The 25,543-nt window shown below is 40.4% G+C and overlaps 1 protein-coding gene across 12 annotated transcripts in view; it reads left to right on the top strand.

Annotated features, from left to right (window-relative positions):
- The window catches only part of PPIP5K1 (diphosphoinositol pentakisphosphate kinase 1), a 61,699-nt gene that overhangs the window by 32,886 nt on the left and 3,270 nt on the right, over window positions 1–25,543 (top strand). For 3 of the 12 annotated variants that reach the window (XM_053462006.1, XM_053462004.1, XM_053462005.1), the window contains 4 exons: window positions 8,475–8,565; window positions 11,970–12,098; window positions 15,712–15,774; window positions 22,692–22,871. In XM_053462006.1, the coding sequence (XP_053317981.1) occupies window positions 8,475–8,565; window positions 11,970–12,098; window positions 15,712–15,774; window positions 22,692–22,871 (463 nt within the window). The remainder of the gene's footprint in view (window positions 1–8,474; window positions 8,566–11,969; window positions 12,099–15,711; window positions 15,775–22,691; window positions 22,872–25,543) is intronic. The other 9 variants (XM_053462011.1, XM_053462009.1, XM_053462013.1 and 6 more) reach the window with 6 other exon arrangements.

The raw sequence follows: 25,543 nt of genomic DNA, 5'->3' as shown, positions 1-25,543 counted from the left end.
CTTGGTTTGCTGAAGCATTAAGATTTCCCTTCACTGGAAGTAAGGGGTCTAACCCAACCCCTGAAAAAGCCCCTTACCATTATCCTTCCTGCACCAAACTTTAAAGTTGGCACAATGCAGTCAGACAGGTAACGTTCTCCTGGCATCTGCCAATCCCAAACTCACCCATCAGACTGCCAAACATAGAAGTGTCATCCGTCACTCCACAGAACACATACACAAAAAGAGAGGTTGGAATGCAGCACTCAGCAGTGAAATGGTGCACGAGCCAGGGTACCACCAAGTCCCTCAATAAATCCAAAATAAAGAAGCAGAGGCTCAGCACTTCAAATAATAAGGTGAGTTTGAAATGTGTGAAATAAACTCACCTTATTATTTGAAGTGCTGAGCCTCTGCTTCTTTATTTTGGATCCACAGAACACATGTCCACTGCTCCAGAGTCCAGTGGCGGGATGCTTTACAGCACTCCATCTGATGCTTGCCATTGTACTTGGTGATGTGAGGCTTGCATGCAGCTGCTTGGCCATGGAAACCCAATCCATGAATCCATTCACACATTTGCGTACATGCTTATGTATAACCTGCTAGAAGAATCCAAGAAGCATTTTATATTCTGCTTGAACTGACTAAGAATCAAATAATGTAAGATTAAGGAATATTACATAAAATGCCTATGTTTTACCTTTGGTTCAAGGAGATGGGATGTTAGCAATAGAAAATCTAAATGCAAATTAGAAAAGCCGAAGGAAATACCTCGCTTTAATATGCAATTATTGTTTGAGGGGCACTGGAAAAGAAAGATGTGACAGGCAGTTTTCAGCACTGCATTTAATTACAATTTTATCTCAGATGTGACATTACCACTTGAAAGATACTAATCAAATAATGCACTGAGAATGTTTAACCTATATGCTTAAGTCCTTTAAGTTGCAATTTCTTTCTTTAGCCCTGTCTTCATGCCTCCATTTAGTACACCCTGCAATGACCCGTTCCCGAAGCAATGACCATGCTTACTATTTCCATATGTTTAGATGTGTGTTGGAGTAGCGTTATGAGCTGCTGTATTATTTACCTTGGTTTATGGAACTATTCAACATTACCTTCTTAATGATCTGCCCTATATGTCATTGTTTCAATCATCTATGCAGTTATACATACAAATAACCCCCATTGTAAGCTGCTACATTCATCTATACTTCAATTAGAAAAGCAAATCTATACTATAATTAGAAAATCAAATCAGATGTTTTGACGATGACATCATTTTTGTAGTGAATGTGACTCTTATTTATCGCTATAAGGTAGTCTGGTTTTGGTAAAAACAAGCAGTGTAATAATTTGTAAAGAATGGCCGACCAGCTCCTGAATACCAGAGATATATCGTATCAATGATAATGCAACCAAAGTGTTTCTGGTGATGTCATTCATGTAGTTCGTTGTCTTTCTGCATAAGGTTCTTTTTTTTTTTTTTTAGCAGAGACTAGATCGTGTTCCATCTGGCGGTAGGAAATATGACAGGCGATTCATCAAGCGTGATCAGTGGCTGATTCCGATGTCTTGCTATTTAGTTAGCATAAAGCTGTTCTCGGCCGTAAATGATGTTCAGAAACCAAATTTGCTTCAAATGTTATTTCCCTAGACAAGATTTTGAAGAAAAGAAGTCGTCTAAATTAAAGTTACAGCTGTAGAAAACTGCAAGCCTCCATTTGCAGTGAAGTGACATTCTGCTGTAAAGCGTTATGAGATCAGCGATATCACTATAGCAAATCTAATTTTTGTGTTTCTATATATATATATGTGTATATATATATATGTGTATATATACATACAGTGCCTTGCAAAAGTATTCACTCCCTTGGGATTTTTTCCTATTTTGTTGCATTACAACCTGGAGTTAAAATGGATTTGTTGGGGGTTTGTATCATTTGATTTACACGACGTGTCTCCCACTTTATAGATGCTAAATGTTTTTATTGTGAAACAAACAAGAAATAGGATAAAAACTTGAATTTGAGCCCCCCCCCTCCCCAAGTCAATACTTTGTAGAGCCACCTTTTACAGCTTTTGGGGTACATCTCTATAAGCTTGGCACATCTAGCCACTGGGATTTTTGCCCATTCTTTAAGACAAACTGCTGCAGCTCCTTCAGGTTGGACGGGTTTCGCTGGTGTACAGCAATCTTTAAGCCATACCACAGATTCTCAAATGGGCCATGGTCCTGCTTGAAGGTGAACCTCCATCTAGTCTCAAATCTCTGGAGGACTGAAACAGGTTTCCCTCAAGAATTTCCCTGTATTTAGCTCCATCCATCATTCCTTCAACATTGAGCAGTTTCCCAGTCCCTCCTGATGAAAAACATCCCCCCAGCATGATGCTGCCACCACCATGCTTTACTCTGGGGATGGTGTTCTCAGAGTGATGAGATGTTGGGTTTGCGCCAGACATAGTGTTTTCCTTGATGGCCAAAAGGCTAAATTTTTGTCTCATCTGACCAGAGTACCTTCTGACATATGTTTTGGGAGGCTCCCACATGCCTTTTTGTGAAGAGTGCTTATTTTTTTTCTTAGGCAATGGCTTACTTCTGGACGTTCTTCTGTAAAGCCCAGCTCTGTGGAGTGTACGGCCTAAAGTGATACTTCAATCTCCACTGTGGAGCTTTGCAGCTCCTTCAGAGTTCTTTGGTCTCTTTGTTGCCTCTCTGATTAATGCCCTCCTTGTCTGGCAGTGAGTTTTGGTGGGTGGCCCTCTTTGGCAGCTTTGCCTTGGTGCCATATTCTTTCCAGTCCTAAATAATGGATTTAACGGTACTCTGTGTGATGTTCAAAGTTTTGGAAATTTTTATAACCCCACCCTCATCTGTACTTCTCCACAACTTTGTTCCTGACCTGTTTGGAGAGCTCCTTGGTCTTGATGGTGCCGCTTGCATGGCGGTGCCTCTTGCTCAGTGGTGTTGCAGACTCGGGGCCTTTTAGAACAGATGTATATATACTGAGATCATGTGACAGATCATGTGACACTTAGATTGCACACAGGTGGACTTTATTTAACGAATTATGTGACATCTGAAGGTAATTGGTTGCACCAGATCTTATGTAGGGGCTTCATAGCAAAGGTGATGAAAACATACTTACGCACAACTTTTCCATTTTTTAGATTGTTTTAAAAAAAATACGTTATTTTCTTCCTTTCACTTCACCAATTTGGACTATTTTGTGTATGTCCATAGCATGAAATCTAAATAAAATCCATTTTAATTCCAGGTTGTAATGCAATAAAATAGGAAACATGCCAAGGAGGGGTGAATATTTTCCAAGGCACTGTATAATGTATATATAAATACAAACCCTCGCACACTTCTGGGAATTTGTCACACCTTGTTTGTTAAATAAGCTACTAATTTGTGAATTTGTGTAGAGTGTTTATTAATGTTTGGGAACAGGGCATGCTTTGGCCTGGCGGTTTCCACTTATGTATGAAGCCACCAAATCCGAATATCTTGTGGGGCTTTGACAGGCAATGCTCATTGGAACATGACCATTGTCTGTGTATTTAATCACTCCTACTGGACTATAAGCATTCATTGTGTATGTTGTGTCACTGTACATATACTGCCTGTGATGAGCCATAAATGTACTTTATAAAATGTTTAGTTTACTAGCGGTAGAAATAATTCATATCCGGCTCTTGTTTCTCAAAGTAGCTTTAGTCGATGCTAGTGCATTCTGTTTGTACAATGTAGGTTTCAGTAGACTGGAAATGGGTAAATAAAAAGTCAAGAAAACATTTAGACCTTAACCTAAAGGGTATATTTGTATGTTTGGTTACTTCTATACCGGTCAATGAATTTCCATATTTGTTCCCCATAGTTTTGTTTGTTTCCCCAGTATAGTTGTTAATCCTACAGCAATGGGAAAAATATTTTCATCATATTTCTTTAGTCAGGTATGAGTGGGCTGAAATGTTCCTGTCCACGGATTTAATTACAGGTGATGAATACCAAAAACACAGGGAGTTTGGAGTTCATGTCCAATAGAGGGCGTCGGAGGAGAAGATCGGGAGAATCCCATCACTCCCCATGTTCCATCACTCTGCAGTCCAGAGCCATGTCCATCTCTAACCTGGCATCTTGGCGACAGGTGTCTTCTTTTTTACATCTAGTTCCCCACTGGCCATCCAACCTTTCCCACCTTCTTTCCCATATTTTCCATCTCCTTTTTAGTTTCTGGACTCTTACATTAGAAGAGCATTGATGACCTTTCTGGGGGTATCGGCATAGGTTGGAAAACAAACATGTCTTGAACGTAGTAATACGTAGTTATAAAAACTCATATGTGCTCCATAGAAAGGGCTTGTATAAATTCTTTAGGTATTATGTAAAGTCTCATTACCTTTAATAGAAGATGAAGTCTTGTGTTATGGAAAAATGAAGGTATAGGTTACAGTTTTGTACAGCTGTGGCATTACAAGGTTCTGATACTAAAGTATGTTTGGACGTTCAAACAGATCAGCCGCAACAGACACGTCACGTTTCAGGTAATGGACTCTGAGCACCACATTAATATTTATACTCGGCATCTGTGCTCTAGCTCTTTCCTGCAGCTCTTACCATCCTTGTCTCTGTTACAACCAGCTGTGCTTTAGCTTCTGTGGTCAGACAGTACTACAAACTCTGTAACCTGCGCTATTAAGCCTTGAAGACATTAGGAACCAAAAAGTGTAGGCTCCCTCAGGCAGCAAAGTACTGCCAGCCCCAATTTTATTGACTTTAAACCAATTCTCCACTCTGATGATTATAATGTAGATCCTTGCTACATGCCTCCGGCCATCAGTGTTATCAAGTCTTCCCTATATTTTGTATGCATGCAAGGTATATTTTGACCTCTCTGGACTCCTGCATATATATATATATATATCCGTGCTTTCCTTTTTCCAGCCCGCCACTGTCGCAGAGTATCCCGTGCTTGTTTGCTACCTGCTTTCAGCTTGTGTCTTTCTGTGCATCTCTGTGCCTTCGTGTAAGGTTTTAGTTTGCTAGATAAACTCCTTATATGTATTCTATCAGTAACATACTACTCGTCTGGGTTTACAGTGTGGCCAAACCTACTGGATTGGTGAACACAGTCGGGTGAGGACTTTCACAGTTTCTTGATTGTTTTGGGGCATCTGCAATGTCTTTATCACTTGGGAGCCAGCAGATTTTGAATCGTCATCCAAGGTCACACCAATTCCCGAAATGTATTATTTGTTGCCTGTATTATTCTATTATTTGTATTGATTATCCATCTTTGATAGGAACAACATGTGCAATTTATGAAGTAATTGTCCATTAGTATTTGCTAAATAATCCCTTTAAGTCTAAAGAACATTATTGGTCCATACCCTTTGCTTGTGCTTCAACAAAAGCTATGTAAATCTCCTTAACATCCCTGTACTAGAAACATTCTATTGTATGCTTTGCGGTATCAGAATTCTGCCATTATAAGCAAGACAGACCAGTATAAGGAGTCTTGAACCTCCCAAACCACGTTGTTACACAAAGGGGTCTATTCACTGAAGGGAGACCTGAGAGGAGGGTTTGAAGTCGGCTCCCCAACATCACTATCCATTATGAATGATCCACACTGGCAGGTTCCTCCAGCTAGAAGGGTTGAGCTGGCCTTTCATAATCTACAGCTTAATGGGTGAGGAGACTTGGGAGAAGTCTCTCCGATTTAACTATATGAAGAAGCCAAAGCTTATTGGGGATGAGCCTTCATAATGTATAGTGACGTCTCCCTTTAGTGACTAGATGTCAAAGTGTCTACTCTTCTGCATTCCTGTGGCACCAGTGTGTTATCAGAATTGATAAGGAAAGATTAGGCATAGTGGACTGGTCCATATTTTCAAATTGAAGCCACAATGAACAACTTGATACGTTTGTTTTATCCAGAGTCGGATTTTACCTTGGCTTATCAAAACTAAAGACATACTAAATATTTATATTACTAGAGTAATCATGATGTTAGCACTCTTGGTTGAATTCACAGACAATTATAAGTTCTTTGTTTCGTTTTAGCATTCATTTTACTTTATTTTTATGTGGACCAGGACACTATCGTCTCCTTCCTTCCTATCTGTTAGCATTCCATAGTGAGGGCATTTGCCCGTTTTATCCTGTTGAACTGTTCAAAAAAGTGATTGTCACTCTAGGGACATTTATCGAGATCCACAAAAGCAAGGTTTATATGGGTGTGTGTGTGTATATGTGTGTGTGTGTGTGTGTATGTAGAAAACCCAAAGTGTAATATTTACTTGCATCTTTGGTAACATCTGAAAGAATGTATATAAGCATTTCTTTATTAGTAAAGGCAGTGCTGCAAGATTACAAAGATCTTTATAACCTTCGTATTTGTTGTTCACCTCTTCTTACAGTAAGATTGTTGTTTGAAGGAACCTTCAGAAAGAAATCCTTTTCTCCCAAAAACATATTTTTTTCAAGAAATGCAGACAAGCTTTTAATGTCGGGTACATAAATGGGGTTGGCAACAGGTTTGTCAAGAACACGCATTCTTAACATTAGAATTTAGCTTGCATTAGGTTCGGGTTTTAATTTTGTAGTGCTAACAAGGAAGTCAATTTTTTTACCGTTCGCTCTAAGGTTTGTCTCTTTCCACCCTTTGCTTGACATTTGGGTCAGGCCATTCATTTTTCTCTAAGCACGATGACCATGGATTCTTCATCCCTTTCTGCTTTAGCTGCAGTTTTATAGCAGACTAAGAATGGAGTGGTTGTAGAATTCAAGGTTTTTTTTGTTTATGTGCAGTTATAATAAAACATTACATTGTTGGATTATAGCCATGCATTGCACCTGCAAACAAGAGTACTTACTAACCATTCAGTTTGCCATACGTGCCCTCTACGATGCTCGATAGTGCCAGTTAATGAGACTATGTGAAGGTGATTTTCTTCTGTGCTGTACAGTTAAAATACTGCAGAATTAAACTATAGAAATGCAGGTTGCTTAACAAAATGATAAAGGTGAGATGTAAACGAGGAAGAAAAGGTCTTGAAGAACATTAGAACTTTCATGTCAAGCAAAATCCCATCCTGGACTTGTTATGCTTTTGATGTCGGCAAACATAGAAACATAGAGTTTGAGAGCAGATAAGAATCATTCTGCCCATTTTGTCTGATGTGGGCTCAGAACATAAGCAGTCCTTCCTTGTCTCAGATTTAGGATAGATTTATGCGTATCCTAAAGACAAGGATTTACATTCCCTCACTGTATTATCCTCTACAACTTCTGATGGGAGGCTGTTCCATTTACTTACCACCCCATTGGTGGTAAGTACATTGAATCTAAACCTCTGAATCTTTGACTATGACCTCTTGTTGTAACATTTTCCCTCTATTGAAATAAACTTCCCTTCTGTAATCCGTTAAATCCCTTTAAGCATTTAAATGTTTCTATTACATCTTCCTCATCTCATCTTTCCTTCAAGCTTTACATATTGAGACCCCCCTAGTCTTTCCAGATATTTTTAATAAAAATATTCACCATTTTTGTAGCTTTCCTTTGTGAAATGTGTTAATATCCTTCTGGGGATGGGGTCTTCTCACTATGCTCTACAACTCGGCACCCTGCTTGTTTTTTCTGACACTTTATTGCCTTGTCGATTTACCTTTAAGTCATCGGAAATAATAACTCATAAGTCCCTCTCTTCCATTTCTTCTGTTGTCGATGACAGAACAATGTCCCCAATGCTATATTCTGTCTTGGGATTTTTTTCATCACAAGTGCATTATTTTCCATTTATTAATATTAAACTGCAGCTGCAACACTCTCAACCATTCTTCTAATTTACTTTAATCAATTTGCGTTTGTTTTGTACCATCCAGAAGGCCCACCCTGTTACAGGCCCTTTGTATTATCTGCAAAAAGACAAGCTTACCATCAAGACCATGTTGAGTGCTTTGGCAATTGAGACAATCTAATCTTAAATCTAAGTTTATTATACATGTAGAGAGGTTTGTCAGAATCAAATAATGATTCCAATAATATTATAAAGACTTGTTGCTTGGGTGGACTATCAAAAATCCTCATTGTAGCTGGTACCAGTTTTGTCCATTGATGCCCCCAACACCACTGTGATGTTTCCCAAGCGTTCTTTAAGGCACATGGGAGGTCATGAAGACCACAGTGGCATGTCTGGTTGGATAATAAGATGTTCCATTATAATTAAAACCAAACTGTATTGTATTTCTGTTATGTTATTCAGGATATTCTTTTATAAAATTGTCAAAATATATGTGCCTTATAAAAAATTATCTTGATGTCTTTAGTGGTTCCATTATGTTGCATTTTGTGGTGTTTAGGTTGGTATAGATAATGGAGGCTTATATCAATGGCATGTATCTCTATAGAGTAAGGTGAAACCCTCAAAAAAATTTGAGAGAAAGCTACATTGTCATAATGAATTAATTGTCTTTTCCAGGTTCTATCTGAAACCTCTTCTAAATCTGGGGGTTACCGTCTCTTTACGTCTTATGCCAGACAACCGTCCGACATGAAGCAAAGTGGTTTAGGTACGTTTGATGTGGCATCACCTACTTGCGCCTATAATGAAAATGTCAGGCTTGGAATATATGGTGAAATACATGTGTTCTGATGCAGACTTTGTTTAATAAAAACTTTTTATAGATGTTGTTCACATCCAGGTTTTGAGGGCCACAAATATGTTGGGTTTTTGAGTATAGAAGCCAAAGCTGATATTTGCTCTTGGGTAAGTTGCAGGTTTCCATGCAAGGAAATGCACAGTTCCTGGTTTGTTTACAGCCCTCAAGGCCTGGAGTTCAACACGTTGTCTGATTTTGTGAGCTATTTATCTCTGTTTTAATATGTATTTATATTTAAGTGCAGCAATTGATTTATATATAAGGCTGTGTTCTGAAATGTACTTCCATTTGTGTTTCTTCATACAAAGCAGGACATTTTCTCATATTTGTATGTGTAAGCTTTGATTTTTAGGTTACCCCCATCCTTAGGGTTAGTTGGAATGGACATTTGCAGTATCTCACACACTTTCATTCAGTGTATACCTGATCAGCTCCATGCTGTGCCGTTTTCCCAGTTCACATATATTTATAGTGGAGCAATTGGAAGGAATCCCTCGTTTAGCGAGTGGAACCTGCGCTTTTTCCTCCTCTCTTGATCTGAAAGCAGAGTTGGCTGCCGCACTCCAACCCCCCCCCTGCAGTGTGTTAAGGGCAATGCCGGCTTAGCCCGCTCCGCAAGCTGCATCTGGGTCTGGCCGTTTCTAGCTTGGCTACTGTCCCGCTATGGCTGGCTGAGCGGACTCTAAATGAAAAGCTATAGACAACCTTTCCTACATGCACTTTGCATATAATTCCTGAAACCATATGCAGTATGGCCTATCTACCAGAATATTTGGCAGACTGCAAGTTCGCTGTAATTAAACAGTTAAATGTCACTGATGACCGTGCATTACCACTTAAAGACTGTAGAGGGTATTGTTTTGGCAGATCTTCTGCCCTGCAAACATTTTAACTTTTATAACTTATAATGTGAAGCACACTCGAAGAAAGTCACCATTTTCACACACCAGAAAAGCATCCTCAGTGCTCTTAATCTAGTTGTAATAAATGTGTTTGTGTTTGTTGTGTGCTGTCATGTTCACATCCCATTATGCTAGTTTTCTTTTGCCGTGTTCCTGTTATTTTTGGCTGGTTACCGTGTAACATGTTCTGTCACAGCAGCCAGGCGTGTGTAGACCTCCTGCTGTTTCATACTGTTTGCATGTGCTTTTCCAGACCCCCGTTCATGTGGGATACACACCTTTGCCATCATCTGTCTTCTGCCTCTTTCTTTGCAAATACCATGGATATGTGCACTCATTCTAAAATGCTGCCACACGTTTAGAGAATGCTGGCTTTCCGTGCGCCCCAAGCTTTGTGTGACGTCTCTCTGAGGCCGTCGGATATCTGCCATGGTTTTGTCTCGGTTCTATTCTTGTGCAATGGCTTTCCTCTTACGCCCTTTGTGTTTGTGTCGGCAAACTGTGATGTAGCCCACGTTATTGTCCAAAACTCTCTGCCCAGAAATGGAGTATGTGCCAGCGTTTAACATCTCCAGGGTTGTTCTTTTGTCCCTGAGGTAATTCAATCAAGATGGAGGAGCCGAGCACTTCTGTTTTCCTCTAACTAAAACCTCAATGTCCATACTGGTGGAAGTTCCTAACCTTGACAATGTTTCTTGGGATGGCAGAAAGGAAGGTGTGGCGGCTCCGATAATGTAATGGCATGGGCTGCATCTATATTCTTATCATTTGTGTCATCTCCGCTCTCTGCTGACATTGTCATTGTCTGCCAATTGCTTCATACGCTGCTTCAGCTGGTTACGCCCCTGCTTTATAGCATGCTTTGGGGCTTATCTCTAACAGGGCTTCAGGTATAAACACATTGCTTTCTGTTGGTGAGTTCCTCCTTGTGCTTTTCTAACGTATTGCGACTCCATTTGTGTAATTATTGGAAAACGGCGTAATTACAGTAGAAAACTAGGAATGTTCACCTACATGAACATATATATATATATATATATAATTTGGTCAGGGACGTTTATCATCTTTCTGTGTTGAAGTGTTATAAGAGGTAGTCACTACACAATTATGTTAATCATTCTTTAAATGTTATATAAAAAGAGGTTTGCTGAAGCCTGAGCCACGCAGATGTTACCGTTAAAAGCTAGCATTGTGTGCACATACCCAATATGCTTATTATATATATCGAACATACAAAAAGATTTTAAACAGTGTTCCTCAAGCAATGCAAAACAAGCATCCATGGTATATGACATGAAAGAAATGGGTTACATTATATAACATAATCCTTTCTATTGGAACAAAATCGGCATCTAAAAAATCCATATAAATAGAATTTTCTTCCCAGATGGTTAAACAGAGGTTGTTTGGCTGTTTTACTATTTTTGCCGTGCAAATTTAAACAGTCGTCATATGGCTGCCAAGGAAAGCTGTATTGGAAACGTACCTGCTATGTTAAAGAAAAAGTCCTGTGAGAAGACGCACTGAAAACTTTAGTATTTCATAAAAAACAGAATTATTAACTAAGCCATTTGTGGCTCTTAAGTCATAACGCAGGGTAATCGTATACCCCAGAAAGTCTATTTTATTCCTTCCGCTCGATATATATGTATTATTCTTTCATTTAAACGTTTAACCATGTAAATGCAACACAAACTGACAGGTTCCGAGGCAACGCAACTTTTTGCGTGGAATAAAACACGGTAAAGTTTAGGAAACTCTTGACGGCACCCAGGACTGTGCATTAATCAGATCCATGCCCTAGCTCTGTAAGATACGTCTGCTTTATGTTCCATAAACAGGACATGCATTGTTTGCTCCAAGCTTTAATACCCTTTTGTGGGGCAATACGGGGATGGGAGCGTAGACTTCTAGAAGGAGATTCACCGAGGTGCCATGCACTTAAGTGCCTTCTCTCTAATTTGAGAGTCCTGGCTGTCTCTTATAAAGCTTTAGTAGTTTGACAGATGAGTAAAGTACTACTTAGTCAGAGACTAACCAGCATGATCGTAAACTGTTTGCTCACCACGTAGTTATTATTCCATTGCATTAAACATTTACATGCCGTTGTATTTTTCTTTTCGCCTTCCTTCTGTGAGCAGTCATTTTTCTTGGTGCTTCTTGCTAAGGGTCCATCCTTGAACCATCTAAACCATCCCATATTACCATTTCTCATGGAGTGTCCCGCTTGCTACCGTTCCATGTTAACATGTGCTAAATCCTCAAGTAACAGTCTTATTTCAGACTTTGAAAGCGAAGAACCCAAACTTCTGCAGAAGGAGGGAAGTCGACCTTTAACCTTGGTGATCTGTCGTTAATGGCATGTTCTAGATCTGTGTGATTACTAATCCCCGATCCCCCCCGCCTTTCCAGGATCACAGTGCACTGGGCTGTTCAGCACCACAGTGCTGGGAGGCTCCTCCAGCGCCCCAAACCTACAGGACTACGCACGCAGCCATCGCAAAAAAATCAGCGCCGCTGCCAGCCTGACTTACAAAGACGGTACGTGCCCTCTGTATCCCAGCCCAGTGGTGTCCTTTACTGTTCAGTCTTTGGAAAGGAGGGGAACAGCAGCATGCCATGAATCCAAGGCCTCCCCCAACCTTGTGATACATGTTCTCACTAGACGTTTGGTAAATGGAGCTTGCTGCTAATACGGTGATGTCTGGAGGCTGAAAGTGGTACACAAGTCCCAAAATAACTGCATGTTAGGTTTTCAGTCTGTCCATGTACAGTGTACCTCTGCACGTTGACATGGGGGGGGCTTTTTTATTTTTGGCAACATGATTTTTTGCTTCTTCTAGCACAACTGTTTTATCATATTACATTACCAGATGCTATTAGCCACAGGGATAACTCTATTGGTAATATGTTTCTGCTGCACTAATGGGGTAGATTTTTGTAATATGTAAAAATTGTACAAAAAAGGATTTTTCCGGGGGCGGGGGGCACCTCTGTATGGTATGTAGGTCACGCCACTACTGGACTCACGCTGCTCTCCCAACTTCTGAGTTTTTAGTGGACCTGTACCATCGGCAGCCTCAAAGGACTTTTCTTTGGACCCTCAGAGTCAGTGTTAACCCACTTAAGCCGAGCGATCATCCATACTGAGCTGGGCTCCAACACCATTCTTGGGCATTTACCCCTTGTTTGGGTGATTTTTTGCCTTATACCCCCAATTGGTTTCTTCCAAATAAATGTTTCTCCATGTATTCTGGCTTCAAATATGTTATATATATATTTCTTTGTGCTTTTGACCTTGTTGGTTTGTTTACTTGTCAGAGTTCGATATATTTCCCCTATGTACAAATAGGCAGAGGAAACCCACCTTCAGTCCTTCTGCGCTGCCTATATATTTTTGTTCATGCTTTGTATGTTCCATTTTATGTTCCTCCCTGAACTTTTGCTCCAGAGGTTGATTGTGGCATTTACACAATTTATTTTCCTTCTGCTTGAAACCAGAATGACTTGATCCATTAATGCCGCTCAGTAGCACATTAGCCGCGGTGACTATTCCGCTGCCAGTGGATCCATTAAGCACATAGCTCCAAGCAAGTGCTTTGTCTTCCTATAGTTGTGCTTGTAACTGATAGGTCTGTATCTCTGTCTATGTCCTAATTTATACAGTTCGAGCTGCCGCTAACATGTTTCGTCTTTGGAGAATTGCTGATAAAACATACTGTCCCGTTGCCGGAATCCATTTGGAAAGTACAGCCGTGTAGGTGACATCTGTGACCCTTTAAGTGCTTAAGAGGCACTCTTGGGGTGAAGGGTTAAAACATTGAGAAATATGATCTTGTAACAAATACAGGGGTTTCAGTGAATTTAGTTTTTGGAAGGTGCCATGCTGATTTGTAGTTTGCAACCTCAATAACGATTAACAGCATACAGCTTTGGATATCAGAAGCGTCTTTTTCAAATTATTTTAAATGTTGATTATTTTATTTATTTATTTTTATCAGAATGCCATATAACAAGATTTTAGAATCCATAACCTCGCACATTAGTTTTGCACAAGTCACATGACTTTCTAGCCTGGGGAAAACTTTGTGTCTTGGGTTTCTTCCATTGTATATGGCGCTTATCAGTGGTTTTACGTGAATTGCTTCACAAACAGAGGACAATCTTAACTTTCACAATAACTGTCCATCTCGTCTCATTGCGACCATGTGAAGTGTCAACTAGTCCAGTGGCTGAACCAGGAAGGTTTCTCATTCAGTGATAAGACGATATATAACTTTCATTAACCAAAATAAAACTTGTCTCCGTACATAGATTAATTATCTGATCTGTAACTAGAAGGGGTGTATTCCGGGTGCCAGGGTGTATATTCCGCAAGCTGGAGAAGTTAAGTACGTTGAGTATCATCATAGCTCTGGCCCGGCCTAAGCATGTCCCCGGCTCTGGGGCATGCCAATTTTGTTTGATAGCCACCCACTTTGTGTGTTTTGAAGCTTAGTCAGATGAGTTCCCTTGAATGAATGTCTAACAGCATTATACATGGCTCCCAGGAGTCAAAACTTTGCACCATTGTGTTCCTTGTTGGCTACAGCTGGCATCTACTGTGCTAGCAAGAGACACCGGGGGAGTTTAGAAAGCCAGCCAATGAATCAAGATATGTTTCAGAGCTAACAGGATGGCAATGTCTCTGACCTGAGATTTATGGAGGTTTCACATTTTGTATTTAGTCGTCTTTCATTAATATTGGCTAGTAAAAGTATTTTTCAGTTTACTAATTCCTTAATATACAGCGGTGGTGGTTCTCGAGTCTTTAGAGTCCATAGAAATGTCCTCCAGTAAAGTAACCCTCCATTATTTGGACAGACCTGTAATCAAGATCCTACATCTTACTTGATTACTCAAGTTTATAATATTCCAGAAATGCAGTTTTGCTTAAAATACAATTTATTAAATTGATCCTCGGTTAAAATAACCAAAATAGTATAAATACATTCAACAGTTTAAGATACAGCTCAATCTATCCGGCAAACATTACAGAGTATATAAAGCTGCTGTTCCAGTATAGATTCTTGAGCACGTCTTGAGTGTCCCAAAAACCCAATTTGTTTAGGAAATTCTTTTAGCAGAGCCAAGAACTAAAGTATGATAAAGCGAGTAGATGGTTCTGGTGTGTTGTACCCTTAACTCAGAACGGCTGTATTTAGTTTAAGGGGAGAACCATGGAGGGTGGCAACAGACTGCCATCGATGGACAGTGTGGTGCTGAAAGTATATAAGTGCATACACCCCGATGTATTCACATTCGACACCAAGGTTCGTGTGATATAATGCTTTTGGTGTGATGGGGAGGGGGAGATAAGTAGCAAAAGTATTCTTTCTCTTTTTAGATCCGAATCTTGCGTACGTCTTTATACCACAGTGGGTTTTTTTCACTAAAGCATAAGTTGAGGTGAATGTAAAGCTTGTCTTCTCAACAGCTTCACAATGTATTATGGAGACCCAACACCTGTCGTTTATTCCAGCAATAAGAGATGAGTTCCATAATGTATAGTAAAGAAATATTAGTGATTTTTTTCATGCGTTATGCAGGGTCAACCTGGCACTTTAGCCATGTTTTTCCATTGACTAGATTGTGCTTCTTGTAGAAATTACAACATACATATCTAGACAGATATGTGTATTTTTACATGTCAGTAATAGAATATTAGAAAGGGCACAGTTGCACATGTATATAGGTCATGAGTGTTATGAAGAGCAAAAGCTATAGTGCTGCGCAATGTAATGCAATCTACCCGTGTGCCATACGTGCCTAAAGTGCCGTCGCTGGTTGGGACCATCGCAGTGCTAGAAGACGTCCTGCTCTTTCCACCGAGAGGTTTGGCAGGCCTGTGCTGCGGCTTGATGTTGGGTTTGTTGTGTACGGGACCCTGTCGGTGTGTGTGCGTCGGTGTGTGTGTGTCTCGGGACCCTGTCGGTGTGTGTGTGTGTGCGCATGCGCGCGTGTCTCGGGACCCTGTCGGTGTGTGTGCGCGTCTCGGGACCCTGTCGGTGTGTGTGCGCGTCTCGGGACCCTGTCGGTGTGCTTGTGTACGTGCTTGTCTTGAGCTTCCAAAGCCAAGATGCTAACGCCAATGCTTGTTTTTTTATTTCCTCAGAACTGTTGTCTATGCCAGCTGTAAAACGATTTTCTGTGTCGTTTGCAAAGCATCCGACTAATGGTACGTTCGCTTCCTTGATTTGAAGTGTTGCCTCACACTATTAACCCCATTTTTTTGTTCCGTTCTTTTCCTCCTTTCTTGATTCCTTTACCATTCCGACCAACTCTCGTTCATATTGGTGTCGTGATGTGGACCCTACCTCTCCTCTTTTTCCATCGTTTTGTTTCTTCGAGTTCTTTATTTTCTTCTTCTTTGTTGTATTGTGCTTTCTTGCTCATCTTCCAACCTCCTGCCGTAGAAGGCATGTCACATTCTTACCCCGGAACTAGCAGAGAAAATATGAAAACCCTTTGAGATCTGCAAACTGAACTCGCTAAATGTGAACAATCCCTAGATTTGTTTTATTGCTCCACTCCGCAGGTAAAGCAAGTATAACATTTATACTCTGCTATTTATCCAAAGACAAAGCAGCCTTTTAACGATGTTGCTATTTTTGAAGCCCAAAAAAGAAAACATATTGTCTTACTTTAAGTGATTTTCATCACATTACAAAACATACTGATTACTATGGAAAAATAATAATAATAATGTAGTGAGCAAATCAAACAGCTTTTTTACAATATTATCATTATTAGTTCACTACTATTTCTTGCCTAATGACACTACTTTACAAATGTTTTTCTCTTTAGGTACACTAATACATTTTTTTTCCTCCCTCTACATCTTTCAACTTATGATGTAAAATACCGTATTTGCACGATTATAAGACCACCCCCCAAAATCTGAATATTAATTTAGGGAAAAAAAGCCTGAATATAAGACTACCCTATAGGAAAAAAGTTTTAATAGTAAATACTCATGTAATTTTTTTTTCATATTTAATAAAAGCCATTCTGGCATATAGGGGGTTAAAAAGCATATCATGGGCAGGCATATAGGGGGTTAAAAGGCATTTCTGGGAGTATATAATTGCTAACAGCAATCACACTCCTATCATGCCCAGGCAGCCAGTACATGGTGGAACCTGAGCATTATAGCCTCCCTATGCCATGCTACAGCCCCCCTTACACATCCATGCTATCACACACACACACACACACACACTCATTCACGCACATTTAAATACGCATTCATTCCCTTAATAACACATACTTGCTCAGAAACCCTCCCCCACCCCTTACCTGAACTGCAGATCTCTCACTAGCAGATTACTGCAGAGGCCCTGCTGCTTCCTCTCAAACAACTTCTCTTGTCCCACCCCCAAGGGAGGAAGGAGGGGATCAGAGTCATGTGATGTGCATTCACGTGACTCTGCTGGGTTCCTGTTCTCTTGGCTAGTACAAGAGATGCTGCTCGCACACTGTGTGACCAAAGCACCGGTAAGCAGCCTGGCCCCAGCGGACAATGTTTTAAAAAATTTATTTATTTTGGCATTTTGCTGATAATGTCTTTTCGGCCAATATATTTCGTCCACCGACATATCGGTGCATCCTTAAATTTTAGTCTTTGAGGTCTGATTAGAAGACGACCTTGATTAGAAGACGAGGGGTATTTTAAAAACCTAGTCTTATAATCGAGCAAATACGGTACTTCACTTATTACATTTAATAATTTATCTCTTTCACCTTTAAACATTTTGTTTTAACGTCTGTGGACTTTTTCTTTTCTTGTGAAAACATTCTTGGTGGTGTAAAAATGGAGCATTCGGTGGGACCTCTGAACATCAGATTCCCTTAATTTCTATAGACAAAAGTATTTCCTTCAAAACCTATGGTGATCTGTACAGTTTGGTGATGGGATTATTTTTTATAGTCCCCTAATCCAGTCTTTCCTTTGCATTTGCATGTGATTTAAATTGGAATGTCTTTACGGTATGCCAAATTTCAAATATGCTCATTTACACGAGAGCTCAATACTAATGGCCCACAATGCATAGGTTAAATGTATACCGTAAGTGTTGTTTTAACCTAGACCTTCATCTTCTCTTTATTCGTCTCCGAGTCATTATTTCCCATCCTCTGTTCACTAATCTTCAGCTTTTGTTTCTTTGGATATGTTCTGTTTTGTCTTTTATGTATTTTTTTATTATCCAAGCCTAGTTAAGGCTGTGGCATTTTCTCAGAATGAACCTCTGTGTGCCGTGACTTCATGTATATGTCCCGGTGTCTGTCTGTATAGGATTGGTCTGTGATCGTGTTTGCTACTGCATGCTTAATGTAGAGTGGAGTGTTCACTAACAAAGATACTACCAATTGGGTGTTTTCTAACCTTATTAATAAGTACTTTGTGGTTTAGTCATCCAACATTTACAAGCAGGCCGACAGCACATCCCCGACGGACGCTTCTCGGCTTCTTGATGCATGTATGGGTAATAATGCTATAAAAAGAATTGGCGTAAGTGTTGCAGACACATTTTTTTGGCCAGTGTAATAAATATATTACCCTCTGGTGATAATCTGATAGTAAATTAAACCAGAATGTGAAGTGTTATTATTTAATTTCTATGGATTTAGTAAAGTCAGTTGAATAATAACGGTTTGGTTTTTTTTTTTGCCTGTATTACGGTACTGATCCTTTCTTCTGGCCATCGGCTCAAGGGGGTGTATTCACTAAAAGAGAATTAGCCAGAGAGTTGGGGTTTCCTGGCTCATTTATCTGGGGGAACGGTTGCGCCGGTCCTGCACGATGCATAGTTCAGTCAGTAAGGGGACTCTAGAGAAGTTTCAATGATTTAAATATGCAAAAAAACGGGCCAGCCAAGCATTCCTTGGAGCAGAAGCTCAGCAGAGATGGTCATTGATAATGTACAGGAGAAGCCTGTGAGACAAGACAAGGCATACGTTATTTGAGACGTATATTTATGACCTGTTTTGATTGACACATTATTTGGCATTTCAAAGAAGGTAAATATGTCATCTCTTCTTACAATGTAAAGTCACTCGTACATACTACATGTATGTGATCTTATCTACAGAAAATTACGTTTCTAAGCAATTGCAATGTTTTGTCCAACTTTATGAACTAACAATAAAAAATGCAAGCCCTTGTTGCAGCCACAGTGTTCACATTGGGAACATCTAAAACCCATTCTCCAGTAGGAACCACATAATAAATCAAGGACGTTATGGTGTAGATGCACTACACCATATGCTGCCACTCTGCCCTCCCCAGACATGCTGCCACTCTGCCCTCCCCAGACATGCTGCCACTCTGCCCCCCCGAGACATGCTGCCACTCTGCCCCCCCGAGACATGCTGCCACTCTGCCCCCCCGAGACATGCTGCCACTCTGCCCCCCCGAGACATGCTGCCACTCTGCCCCCCCGAGATATGCTGCCACTCTGCCCCCCCGAGACATGCTGCCACTCTGCCCCCCCGAGACATGCTGCCACTCTGCCCCCCCGAGACATGCTGCCACTCTGCCCCCCCGAGACATGCTGCCACTCTGCCCCCCCCGAGATATGCTGCCACTCTGCCCCCAAGAGGTCCCCCCCCCTAGACTGACCGGTGCAGACTCCCCGGGGTCTTGCAGGGCCGGCGGGGGACAGCTACGCAGTACGTATTCAACTTCCGGTGCTGGCACTTCCGCTGTGGGAAGTGCCGGCAAGGAAGATTGATAGCGTACATCGCGCTGACGTTCACCGGCTGCGGCGATGCAAGCGTTAACAACCTCTCGCTGCTGGCACGTCTGCACGATGTCCTTTAACAATCTCCCTTGCTGGGACTCCCCTCGTGGGAATTCCCGGCAAGGGAGATTGTTAAAGCACATCGTGCAGATGTGCCGGCAGCGGGGGCTGTATACGCACATTGCCGGTGAACATCTGCGCGATGCGCTTAGACAACCTCCCGTGCCGGCACTCCCCCCATTGAAAGTGCTGGCAGGGGAGGCTGTCTGAGCATATCAGAGAGTAGGATACGGGTCCCCTGCACCGATGCGGGGGATCTGTATCCTAAACCTGCTGCCTGCCCGGCGCCCGGGACTGCATGTGTCGGGCGCTAGACCCCGAGTATAGGCCGCACCCCCACTTTAAAGACTTAAAGTGGGGGGAAAAAGTGCGGCCTTTATTCGAGCCAATACGGTAATATTATCCGTTAAAGCGGATCTGCCACTTCCCAAATCCTACACTTTCACAGTTCTGTACACTAAATACACCCCCAGCCATTGTATTTGCCGGTTCAAACAAGCAAAGTGTAAGGATTTAATCTCTTGTGCATATCATGGGAAACGTATCATGATAGTTCCTTCCCTTATTGTTTGTTTGCCGGTTGCTGCTGTTTGGTTTGGGCCACCATTGTGAGGATTGGTGAGAAGAACCAAGATAACTCCAGTGCTGGAAATAAATCTAATACTGGCCCTGAAACCATCAGACACAGAGCTCGGCTTCCGTTCATCTTTAACTCATTTCTGACTGGGAGTCTCCCTAGTGACGCGAGTTTTTTTTTTTTTGCCATTTTTACTAAATATTTTTATTTTTAGGGGGGGTGTCTGCGTGGTGGTTGGACACCTATTTTTAGTCTTTTTTAAATTATTATAATGTTAACTTTTCACACTTGTTTCTGTTGACCCATTTGGGAGCTTTATAGGAGTTTCTCTTGTAACCAGACAGTACCTCTTATGATGTCATTGTGACATCAGAGGTCTGTTTATTTAAAATTTGTAAAAATGTATTTAAACAGTTTTTTAAAAAATATGTAAATTTTTTTAAATGGGAAAAACTGTGTTTTTCCCCACTTTGATCCTTGCCGCAGCTGACCACACAGGCCTGCATTTCTAATCACGGTTATCAGCAAAGTGATGCTAGATCCCGAACAAAATGATCCTGAATCCTGAGCTCAGTTACGATGACCAGATATGTAGTAAATGAATTATTAAAGCATCACTTTTATTTGTATACGCTAAAAGAAATATTCAAACATTTTGAAAAACTTTCATATTGCATACTAAAACAAAATAGTTACCTCTATTCTTCTTTCAGCGCCCACAAAGGGAAAAGCTAACCTCTACAAACAGGCAGATCATTACACTATTAGATTAAGAAAAACTCCCTCTCATTGGAAGAGATACAACGTATGGATGCGGAATGGGAGATTAAAACATTTCATTGTATTCACTCTCTGGCTGAAAATGCCCGATGGAACTATAGGGATTTTTTTTTATTTTGTTTATTTTTTTGTTTTTCAATATTTCTTTCAGGGTATACTGATAAAGCTAAGTTTTAAAACTCTTATTTACTACATATGTGGTCACAGTCCTCAGTGATTAGCCAGCAGGGGGCCATCATCTGAGCTCCCAGCACGGTTGGTATTAACACTGCTAACAAAGAACGCCGTATCATAAGTAGGATGTAAAGCCTTTTCACTCGTTTCATCTGTAAACATGGAGTCGGCAATTTTGATCCTGCTGATTCGGGAGACTTCACCCTGATGACTCGTGTACCAGCAGGGATGGGTCACCTAGCACATAATTACCAATCCTGATATAGTTAAATTGTTAAATTAAATATCCCCCAAAAATATGATAACATAATATGTATCAGAAGTATGTTTGCCGCAGAGGGATGTGAACTTGCTGCCCAAGTCAGTTCAGACCCTGGTGTCAAATTGTTCACCGGCTGAGCAGGGGTTGCCTGCAGCGTATGAATCTCCGTTCCTCACAAACAGGACCAAGTCTGACTCAAGCCCACCCCGGTTCAGCAATACTTTCGTTTTAGGACAAGAGATAACCTGTTTGCCGTTGAAATATAGGAGGCAAAATTCAATTGATGGACGACAACCAGTCCAAGTTTTCTAGAATCCGTTGAATGCCATCTCTTTGACAAACCATGATATTTGTTGTGATATTTATATATAGGAGCTGGGATATTCAGATACTTTGTCCCATTTTCTGTTATATTTGGTTGTGAATAAGGAGCGTTCTAGTAAAGTTTAAATGTAAAATATAGTATATGCATTTGGTTCTTCTCATTGTGCATCTAGACAGCAAATAACCAAAAGTGCCAAGTCTGGAGCACTCACCACAAACAATCTGTTGCTTACTGCTAGCTTTGCTTTATCTAATTGGACCAGAATTGTTTGATGTTTATACTGATAAATGTGGCCTAAGATCTCTTGTGATCTCACCATTGTTTTGTATCATTATTTCCCCCCCCCCCAGACGTAATCTTTTTTTTAAAAAAACAGCAAATAGAATCTGTGATTTATACCTTGTGGTAAGACAAGGACGTTTCCAGTTAACTCGGGAAAAATTGTTACATTTCGTTTTATCTGAACCCACAAAAATGTCAAACTATTGTAACTTGGTATATGTCCAGTCATCAAGTGCAATGATACTATTAAAAGGATGTCCACTACCACAGTCAGAGGAAGAAAATACTGTGCTGTGCGCTGAATATCACCTTAAAAACCTGCTATATATGTGTCAGTAGCGTTTTAATGCCTGGGTTAAGTAGATAATGTGGTATGTGTATGAAAAGCATAGTGCATCGATTTTATTTCCTTCTAATGTTTTAGCTAATTATATAAAAAACAAACTTTTTAAAATTATATTAAAGAGTAATTGGTTTCCCGTGTTACTGGATGGTAAGGTGCTGTTCACAATCCATGAAGTTTGGAAGGGTTTACTTATTCAAATAGCCTCTAATTGTCTGCAAGCTGTTTTGTTTTGTTTTTCTCCTTAAATGTGAAATGTTCTAGAATCCAGCAGTTTTGCTTTGAGGTGAACTTCGAAACCCTTGGATTGAGCAGTGTTTATTACATGGCGATCCATAAATAATGAATGAAATATTTATTTTCAGTAGCGTTATTTATTGTTTGTCTTTATTTTCCTTTTTTTAGCATGAATTGCAAGGTTCACTGCTCTGGGCTTTTCTGCATTTTCATGATCCCTTGTCACTTTTTTCTTTCTTCTCCCCCTCTGCATTTTGTCATCCTCACGCTTCTCTTTTTCCTTGTTGCTTGTTATGGATCGTTTTTCTTTAGAGTGCCTGGAAGACCAAGAGGTCACCCAGCTGCTGCGCCGCTTTTCCTCAGAGTACCCCGAGTCTCGGAACGTCTATCTGGATGGGGCTATGGCCCACCACCTGCACCAATGCTACTATCACCTCCGTCTCTTCAAGAACTGGCTGATCTCGGGCCAGGACGATATGGAGTGCCTCTACGGTACTGCACGCTTGCAGCTGCGCCTTCTGCTGTGGTGGCCGAGACAGTTATACTGCTTTTATGGAATGTGAAATTGCCTTGAGATCCCAGAGTTCCGAGATCGGCATATGAATGTCTGTCTGGCCATTAACCTGCCCCCATTGTCCCCGTTTTCCTTTCATGTAATCCGCTGAGCTGCTGTGCATTTTGGCGTTGCATTTAGTCTCGTACAGCTGTTTGAATGCTAATTCTGCATCTTGAGAGCTTCTGTCTGGTTGCTGTTTTTGTAAACAACGTTTGCAAGCAGTGTAGGCTATTTTATCTGTTTTTGTATGTTTTTCAAGCAGTCTTTAACACATTAAAGCTTTTGTCTTCCAATTAAGGGGATACTGGTGTCAGGCAACTGCAGCACGTGAAAATGTCAATTTACATTTTGGGCAGTCATTTCATCACCTCATTTGTGGTAACTTTTTAGGTTTGTTTTTTTTTTTGCAGTATTTACACATACATTGCAACGTTGCTTTGAATTTCTTGCACATAATACGTGCAACTGCAGGTAAAAGAAAACTCAGTCTGTGTTCAGCGACATGCCCTGGGTATGGCAATACCCCACAATGCATTGTTTTGTCAAATTTTTGGGAAGGAAAGGGATAAGTACAGGTGATTTATTTTTACAGCTTTTGTAGTGAAGGACTACAAATAGAGGGTACATTTTTTTAGATGGTTTTTATATTTTAGAATGTTTTTCTGTGTCTTTTCACTTTATTTTTTTAAACATTTTACGTATTTTTTCATCTTTTTTATTATCAGTATTGTTTCTTTCTAAGAGGTAGAAACTTCTTCCTCTTTCCGCGCTGCTTTTGTGGCACAGCACTTGCAGCATCTCTCTGTGACCGATCACACTGTGATCAGCAGCAGGGAAACTTGCTAGGATAGCCAGTGGTCTCCATCAGTGTAAGGAGGATTCCCAAATGGATGTTCGGCCATTTAAATCCCCCAAATGTGACTTATTTTGGGCACTGTCACATCCAGTCCCTCAGCTTGGGATCATAAGGTATAGCTCCAGCTTGCAGAGTGGAACCTGGCCTTATCCCGGTGCACTTGCAGTGATTTAGCCCTGATAATGCCCTGATAATGCTTAGAGCGGTAAAATGTAATATTGCTTCATGCCTTGTTAACTGCTGAAAATGTGTGATGTAGTATTAAGTGAAGACAAAAAAAAAAGGTACTTGTAGTGAAGCACCACATTTTTTCAGTCATCGGTGCGTGTTCTGCGCGGCAGTCGTCACTAAATGCTCAAAGGAGACAAGACGCTTGAAAGGTAAACAGATGTGCTGCCGCCATGCTGTTATGTGTCCGTTTTCACATACGTTTTCACGTACGTTGCAGCACCATTTTCCTGGTAACGATGTCCGTACTCACTAATGTGTTCTAAAAGTGGATGTCCTTGAAGCGGGGTATGCCTGTACTTGCTTTTAAGTCAGGAAGTTACTGCTTGACTGGATCCATGACTGGATGAGGAGCCACCTGGAGTCACCACTAATCATTTTTGTGACTTGCGTAATATGTAGTATTCTGTTATGGAACATATCCATTCCAGTGATTTGTTTTCACTATAATTTGGTATTTTAATACTAGTTTGCAACATTCCTTTAGATGAATCCATTTTGTCTATGAGAGTATAAAACACTTCTTCATTTTCTCGCTGGATTCAGACATAATACGATGTCGTTTGTAACGATTAAGGTGCGTCCTTAATCTGGTGTAATTTAAAAATCATCTTAATATAAACGTTTTAAGAATAAAAACAGTTATGGACATAGATTAGTCGTGTAACCGTCTAGAAGCCCTTAATTCTGGATTCGTAAGATGATACAGGGTAATGCAATTTTGTATTCTAAAAACAGGACTATTGCTGCCCACGTGCATGCGCACCTCTACTTTTTTGAATTCTCAACTAAAATTGGGATTTTTTTATTGTAGTTTAAGGTTTATTTTTTATGTTTAAGAGAAAAGTCATAAAGACTTACGAATCGGACCACCACGCGTTTTGGAATCTTGTTTACAGAAAAGAGCTTCAGTTACCTTAGAGTTGGTAAACTTACAAAAACGTACTTTAGGGTTTGTAACTTTAACTGCATTTTCCATGTTTTGAAAAAGTTTAAGATTTTCTGAACGGAACTCCATACACAGCTGACCCTGTTCACGAGGCCATTAGTGTAGTTTATGGTATCATATATGATGTATGTATGGATATCTATATTTTTGTTAAGGTCTAGGAGATGTAGTTCTTTGCAGTTTACAGTGTAGTAAAGTGTGAGGTACTATAGGTGCAGTCGTTATAAACACAGTGGTCTTCAGACACCTTGATTGGTGTACAAATACTTTGGGAAAGGTAATCCTGCCCAGTGGAGCTTTACATTCCAAGCAATGATGTCATCAGCATGTGTTTGATGATGTAATCTATGGTGCTATGTATTTCATTGCAAAGCACATGGGGGAGCAGTATAAAGTGTTACACTTAGGGAACTCGTTTGTTTTTCTCTCTAGTTTGTAGAACAAATAAACATATACAGTGCATGTTTCACTGACTACGTACCAGCTTTAACCCTTGCCATGTCTGCAGTTTTCAGAGACTATATACTTCTATTAGTGTATCTCGTTTCTGTATTTTCTACGTTTTGCGTTGGATT

Source organism: Spea bombifrons, chromosome 4 (assembly GCF_027358695.1).
Source record: "Spea bombifrons isolate aSpeBom1 chromosome 4, aSpeBom1.2.pri, whole genome shotgun sequence".
Taxonomy (NCBI): Eukaryota; Metazoa; Chordata; class Amphibia; order Anura; family Pelobatidae; genus Spea; species Spea bombifrons.
This window is presented reverse-complemented; position numbering and strand designations above follow the sequence as displayed.